Below are 7,804 nucleotides of genomic sequence, written 5' to 3'. Positions count from 1 at the left end.
CTGGTGGGCCAAACTGAACAACCAATATGTCAACTTGAAGCTATGATTCCCTGCTTTCATGTGACATGAAAAAACGAAAATTCAAAAAAATCCAATGGCAGTCCCTCAGTCAAATGTACATATGTGCTCTGCATCCTGCTCATAGCTTCTACATTACTGTACATTCACAGATAACAAGAAGAACATTGTTCAGATAAAAGCAGGCAAAAAGTAAAGTTAATGTCCTGCTTGTTACAGCAAAGCACGTTTCCAAAATTCCAGCAGGCTTTCGCTACCCGTGCAACTTTTGTTCCATTATGTTGCACTCATACAGCCATACAGTACAATGAGTAAACATCTCTGAATGGACAGCTTGTAAGTAAAACACGTGTTAGAAAAACAAACAGTCGACACCGATAGCACCAAGGCCAGAGTATTATACTGTACACCCATTCCAATCAATTCACCACAGAGATAGAAGCTGACATTGATTTTCTCAGCGACAGTCCGTTCATTAGGATTTTTCCTCTGAATAGGTTGAATTTTTGCCATGGCGTGAGCTTTGGAGAACACCAGCCTCTTACAAGACTGTCGTTACAGAGTCTCACAATCGCTTTCAGCCATACGTTCATGTTCTGTTCTCAATTTTTATAGTTACAACACGGTCACAGAACAATCAGCAATTGTGTCAAAGCAATCAGCAATTGTGTCCTGTTTTTCAAAAACTGTATATTGTACATCAATACGTTTGAGTGAATCTTTCATTATTATAGAATCATTGTTCAAGTAACTCAGTATATCATGAAATACAACTGGAACCTTCATTTTAGATGGCCCAGGCAACCACCCCCACACACACCACAATAGGCAATGCATAGCGCATTTCAACAAGGGAATTCAATGTGCTTCACAATAATGAACATGAATTGATGTACCCAATGGAAACAATCCATAGGCTTTCTTGGGTTTATCCTCTTTTTTTCAAAAACTGTATGTTTTTCTTTTCTCCATACTGTAGATTGTGATGGAAGATGATGAACGCAATATAGAGACATGAAAGGTTACAAAGGGACAAAGTACCATGTCTGTACACATCACTATGATGGAACAGCACACAACACTGGCCTGTAGAAACACACATGATAGAAAGATGCACTCCGACGTGCACAAGACACCAGCAAAGACTAGAAAAGCAGAAAGGGCAGATCCACAAGTACATGTTCACCCAGACACCCACACAGCAACTAAATGATGACATAGTGTGAGATTTGTGGCATTGTCAGCTAGTTGGTGGACGGTGGGGTTTGGGGCATGAGAGAGGCAGGGACAGGGATGGTGTGGCGAGGAGGAGAAGAGATCTTTAACGATTTAAATATCCCCTGACCTCGTCTTTGACAGGGGCAGGTCCCCCATCTCACACACACACACACACACACACACACACACACACACACACACACACACACACACACACACACACACACACACACACACACACACACACACACACACACACACACACACACACACACACACACACACACACACACACACACACACACACACACACACACACACACACACACACACACACACACACACACACACACACACACACACACACACACACACACCAAATTATGACCCCATTATCCAAGCTAACACAGACTGTGTGAGAGTGTGTACATGCCTGTGCATGCGCCTGCATGACAGAAAAGCTTAACTTTTCAACCAGCAGACACATTTTCATGAAATCTAGCAAACGCACACACAGGGACACAATAAAAATATATGTATTTTGCCAAGAGAATACACTACATTCATGTATTGATGCATGGGTATGATTCCTGTACTGCATGTGTGCCGCTTAAACAAGATTCACTGAACAGCAAAGAAAACTGAAGGTCGGTGTGAGTCTTTCACGCATTCAGTACGATTGAAGGACCCTGTTCTTAAGTTCAAACATAATAGAGGAACCAAATGCTCTGAAGTGAAGTCACACAATTGGGATATTCCATGTCCAGTGTCAACTTCTATATGAAGTGTTTCACCTGAACGGATCGATGTTCAACAAATAACAAATAAGTACGATAGCAGCTATGAATGGAAGGCATATTATGTTAGCCATGATGTCATAAGCCATCTTGAGTTGTTTTCCTACAATCCAATAGTAGCCATCATTTCACTCCAACAGTATTATTCTATGAGGAAATATTTTGTATTCTTTCTGACAATGACTAAGAGGACCAAATATAATGCATGCTAATAATAAGCCTAATTATTCACCAACAAGTCAACTCACTTGTTTTGCAGTAAGTATTAATGGCAATCTGATTGTATGAATCAACCACAATGCTGTGTGTGTGTGTGTGTGTGTGTGTGTGTGTGTGTGTGTGTGTGTGTGTGTGTGTGTGTGTGTGTGTGTGTGTGTGTAAACAAAAAACAGGGGTCAGGCCTTACCCCAAAGCTAACACCATTTGACTGTGTGTGTGTGCGCGGTGTTAAATTGTAAATATTCATAAACGTGCCCTCAGCAAAAGCCCAGAGGTCAGGTCCCCATATAAGGGTAACAGAGTGTGTGTGTGTGTGTGTGTGTGTGTGTGTGTGTGTGTGTGTATTAGATCAATATGGCTCTGGGTGTGGTGGAGCTGTGGCGGGCATCTGCTAATTTGCATATCTCCCACGGTGCTTTGGGCCGAGTGCTGAGGGATGAAGGCCTCCATATGCATGAGGTATTGGTCTGTTCACACGCGTGCATGCCTGTGTCTGTATCTGAGGGTGTGTGTGTGAGTGTGTGTGTGTGTGTGCGTACTCGTGTGCACGTGTGTGTGGGAAGAAGAGCGTGTATTTCCCTGCAGCTGGCAGTGTGCACTGTAGATGGTGTGATATGCTGCACATGTCATCTAAATAACATATGCCGTGATGACCTCCATAAGGCCAGGGGCCCTCCCCTTAAACACCCGTCACAAATTATGAGGGAGAACACCAAGAAATGTGGAATGTTAAATGATAAAGAAAACACACAGGCGGGCAAGGACAAAACGCACTCACTTTTTGAATCCAGCGACGAGACTGCCTTTGAGACTGCCTCGGAAATCAAACGGAGGGAATGAGGGATCCGACACTGGACAAAGAGAGAGTACGGAGTGAGAAGGAACAACATACTGTACATTGTAAACAGCAAAATATAACAACTTTATTTGCTATATACAAATAAAGTTATATATACAGTGAGCTAAAATAACATGGCATGTACAATAATTAAAAAATTAAAATATATTTAAGTGCATTTAAAAACAAAAAAACAAGCAGAATGTCTGGCCAAAAGGTGGTATGGCTACAGGAATGGCCATCGGGTCATTAAAGCCAGAAGGGGATCATCATGAAGTATGAACGTACAAAGCCCACGGAAATCCAGCCAGTAGTTTTACACACATCTAAACCGGCCAACCGACCTCTGCACCTTTATAGCTTTGTTGCTAGCAGGGCGAAAAAAACAAAAGATACTTGGGGAGTGAGGGAATATACTGTAGTTGAGAGACTAAAGTGAGAAAAAGAAAAGAGAGGCATCCATTATTTAGCATCTCTCTCCATCCTGTCGCTCTGTCCAATTCGGGGGCATTGCTGCATCTTGTTATACAGTACATTCACACAGACTAATGTCTTGAAAGGCCTGATGAGCGCTGAGGAGAGGGTGGGTAGGAGGCTCTGTGTGTTGACACTGGCTCAATTAGCCCGCAGGCGAACCAGTGGAGATTATGGTGAGTGTCTTACTGGAGCTATTTTGGAAGAAGTGTGTGTGTGTGTGTGTGTGTGTGTGTGTGTGTGTGTGTGTGTGTGTGTGTGTGTGTGTGTGTGTGTGTGCTTACACGTGGTGTAGAGTGCAGCCAGGTCACTAGTAGCGAGCAAGCGAATCTCTGCAGAGACAAAGCTTTCCGACTCCAGAGAGCAGCCTACCTCCTGAACATAGACAAACACCTGCATGTTAGGACGACTGTTGGACAAGACACAAGAATACTTGGGGCAGTATTATGCGTGTCTTAAGTACCAGGTCTTATTACTTAACTTAAGACCTGGAGGCGTGATCAATGCCATTTGGCTATTCTGAGTGGCCAAGCATTGACCACGCCTCCAGGTCTTAAGTTAAGTAATAAGACCTGGTACTTAAGACACGCATAATACTGCCCTTTGTCTCTAGACACACACACACACACACACACATGTCACACACGCACACCCCTACCTCCAGGGCCTGGCGTGCGGCCTCCATGTTGGGGAAGGCTGGTAGGATGTGTCTGGAGACTGTCTCCAAATCGGCAGCCACTCCAAACTCCTGCATGCTTTTCACCACCTCCAACACACCTGCAACGCACACACGGACATGCTCTCAGACACAAGCCCTACAAACCATTGAATACATGGTGATTTTCTTAAATCTGGCCCTTCATGAAGAGGCATATTGTACAGTAGATTAACTTAAACTATATTAAAAACAAACATCAGTGGAAAATGACTAGTTCCCCCACATGGAGAATTCAGCTGGAAAATGTGACTAGTTTCTTCTGTACTCCAGAGCAGAAAAACAAGTAATCAGGGGCACGGTGGCACAGTCGCCTCACAGCTAGAAGGTCCTGGGTTTGATTCCCGCTGTGGGCACTGGGGGAGTGTTCTCTCCTCCGCGTCATCAGTGCCCATGGGGTTGGCGAAAGGGCATTTCTGTGTGGAGTTTGCATGTTCTCCCCGTGTCCCCTAGGGTAGGTACCCTCACAAAAAACATGCAGTAATCCTGGTCTCTAAACTACCTCCCCCTGGCCAGCCAGGTGCCTGATGGAGGGGAAAGGAACTGGTCAGAATAACGTGTTCCTTCCATGCGCTACGTCCGGCCAGGGAAACTCTCCCGTCAGGTGAAAAGAAGCAGCTTGGACTCCTCATGCATGAGGCCAGTCCGCTGCCCGCCCAGTTTGGCAGAGGAAGTGTAGCACCCAGGATTACATTAGATAATTGACACTAGGTGATAAAAATGGGTTGCAAAATCGTGGGATAAAAATGTAAAAGAAAAACAAGTATTCAAATCTGTCCGACTGTTGAAGATCCTGTGGGGAGGTAAAACCTTTTTTTCATATTTACTGGGGTTGCCCTTCTGTGGCTCCATATTGGAGAAGTGTCCATTTGACAGTGTCTGGGAAGCAGTTTTTGTTGTTGAAATACATTATGTATCTCACTGACCTAGAATATCTTAAATGTACAAAGCAAGAAGAAGAAAATATAAATGTATAGAATATATTAATATTAACAAAAAATGGCTTAAGAAAGATATACGGACAATAAATTAGTGGATTGATTTAATCTACAATACAATAATAGTGAGAATTACAATCTTTCATGGAGAACTGGTTTAAATGGCTTACTAACGTATTTACCATAAGACCAGATTTTTATAATTTAGTATATAAGTTGAGTTTATTTTCCTTTTGTATGGTTGACCACCTTGAATGACTATGTACAATTTGACCCATTAATGGACTTTATATTCACCTGTATGTATACAAGACAGTATCTATATGAGTGAGTTAGTAGAGAAACATATATCTCCAACTATGTATGTCTGTATGTATGATTGTATGTAATGTGTCAGTCTTTACCTTTACCCCATTTCTATTAAAAATAAAAACTCTTGATCTTGACCATAATTGCCACAGAAATGCATGTCTCTTTGCCCTTTGCTTCCCATCTCTCTCTACAAAACATTGACCTATAATTAACCCATCTAATCTGTACAATGTATTTAAACTTAAAGGGGAAAGAAATGCATATTTCAAGGGGCTAGTGTTTTGTTGATAAGCCAATACATCGTTTGTCATGTTTACCACAATTTAGGTCAAACTGTGTTCACACTGCTAGGGTTCCTGGTGACTTTTTCTTTCCTGTATTTCCGTTTTATTGGAAGCAAATAGCTGTAGAAAATGTGTCCAGAAATGGAAAACAGTTGCAATCATTTGACAGACATTAACATTTCCCCCACATACACAATCTCACATTCAGGCCTGGAGCCATGGAAGCAGTGCTTTAATCAGGGTCCAAGAAATAAACCAACACGCACATTCTCTCACCCGAAGAGTTGGGCACAGATTCATAAACTCAGTCTCAGAATACTAATGGCTGCTCCTCACAGCCTTGGGCTGGGCTGGTGGATACATGCACTCACATTCAGTCAGTCACTCTCTTCTCTCTCTCACACAGCCTGAAGTGGACTCTTGCCCCATCACCCTGCTCTCCAGCAGAGCCCTGTGGTCCTGCCCCAGGGAAATGGGCCAAAACAGCCACATGCATATGGAATAGCAACTCACACACTCAATATGCCCTGAAGTGCATGTGTGTGCGTGCACGCGTGCGTATATTGAGGAGCCACTTTGCATATGCCCGAGTGTGCCCACAGAAGACATGGGCCTAAATGAATATGCATGTGTGTGTGTGTGTGTGTGTGTGTGTGTGTGTAGCACACACGATTTGAATGTTGTCAAATTTGTGGCATGATTGGTGTCTCCAATTGGATTTCAAAACAGAAGTTTAATTGGGTTAGGAGATCTGGAATGGCTGCCAATGCAATGTCCCCAAATGCTTACAAAGTGTGTGTGTGTGTGTGTGTGTGTGTGTGTGTGTGTGCATGCTCAAATGCATAGGTATCCATATTTAGCATGTTGCTATGTGTATGTGATGACATAAATATCAAGGAATCCATATGCTATATATGACTGCTGAGAACACATCAATACACCTTGTTCCCATGCAGACCTCAGCAAACTTGCTAAGTGCTTCCCAGGGTCAGTGCACCTTGGTGTGTTTGTGTGCGCGGGCGCGTCTGTGCGTGTGTCTGTGTGCGTGTGTGTGTGTTTACTCTCCACTCGGGTTCTGAGACGCAGGCTCTGTATTTCTGTGTCCTCTTGGGAGGCGTGTGTTCACCTGGCAGTCTCTCTCTTTAGCTGAATAAAAGATGAGGCCAGTGCTTTTATCCGCCATTAAAACCCACGGCCGGGGGCTCCATTACCCCAGGTAGGGCTACCTGAACCACTCTGGCCCGTTCATCTAGCCATCCCGCCATCCATCCAGATCACTCATTCATTCATCCCCTCTCACTATCCCGTCTTCCGCCCACTTTCAAGAAAAAGTAAACGGGCGATCTGCCCCTCTCTTCTCAATGGAAGACTCATCCGCAGTTCCGTCTGCTCTGTCCATTCTTGCCAGTCTCATCCCTGTCAGCCGTCGTGTTTTTATGAAAGGGAGAGCGGGAGCACCTGTTTTCCTGCTGAATAATCCATGATGCATTTGGTGGTGAGCCAGACGGATACAGAACAAGTGAATGGGGAAGCGGACGTATAAAAGCCCCGATATACTTTGTTGAGCGCCAGTGTTGCACATCAAAAACAGCTGATCTAACAAGCCCACAGCATGTCTCGCTACCACGCATTGTGAACTTGTAGATCAACTATTTTCAGTGCGCAACACTGGCGTGCATCTAAGTATATATGTATATGTGGACGTTTCTGTCTCCTAGCTCACTTGAGATTTCTCAATCATCAGCACTTTTTTTGGTCGACCAAGAAGCCTGTGTGTTTTTAGAGTGCGTTCGAGAGCTTTTAAAAGGCATGATTACTAAGTGGGGGTACATGAAGCATCTATTCCACGTATTCACGTCTGGCTGTTTGAATGTCCGTTCTAGAAGAACACCTTGCATTTTCAGATGGGGAAAAGGCGATTTTGTTTTTTGTAGCGCTTTTTGACAACCCCAAACTTGGGTGGTGCTAGAGCAGGGTCCCCAATAGGCGGC

The 7,804-nt window shown here is 43.8% G+C and overlaps 1 protein-coding gene across 3 annotated transcripts in view; it reads right to left on the bottom strand.

Moving 5' to 3' along the window:
* The window catches only part of lrpprc (leucine-rich pentatricopeptide repeat containing), a 90,359-nt gene that overhangs the window by 62,155 nt on the left and 20,400 nt on the right, over positions 1-7,804 (bottom strand). For all 3 annotated transcript variants that reach the window (XM_079512763.1, XM_079512762.1, XM_079512764.1), the window contains exons 12-14: positions 4,223-4,341; positions 3,849-3,939; positions 3,031-3,103 (exon numbers count right to left, since the gene is read on the bottom strand). In XM_079512763.1, the coding sequence (XP_079368889.1) occupies positions 3,031-3,103; positions 3,849-3,939; positions 4,223-4,341 (283 nt within the window). The remainder of the gene's footprint in view (positions 1-3,030; positions 3,104-3,848; positions 3,940-4,222; positions 4,342-7,804) is intronic.

The sequence above is a fragment of the Electrona antarctica genome (genome assembly GCF_951216825.1).
Source record: "Electrona antarctica genome assembly, chromosome: 10".
Classification (NCBI taxonomy): Eukaryota; Metazoa; Chordata; class Actinopteri; order Myctophiformes; family Myctophidae; genus Electrona; species Electrona antarctica.
This window is presented reverse-complemented; position numbering and strand designations above follow the sequence as displayed.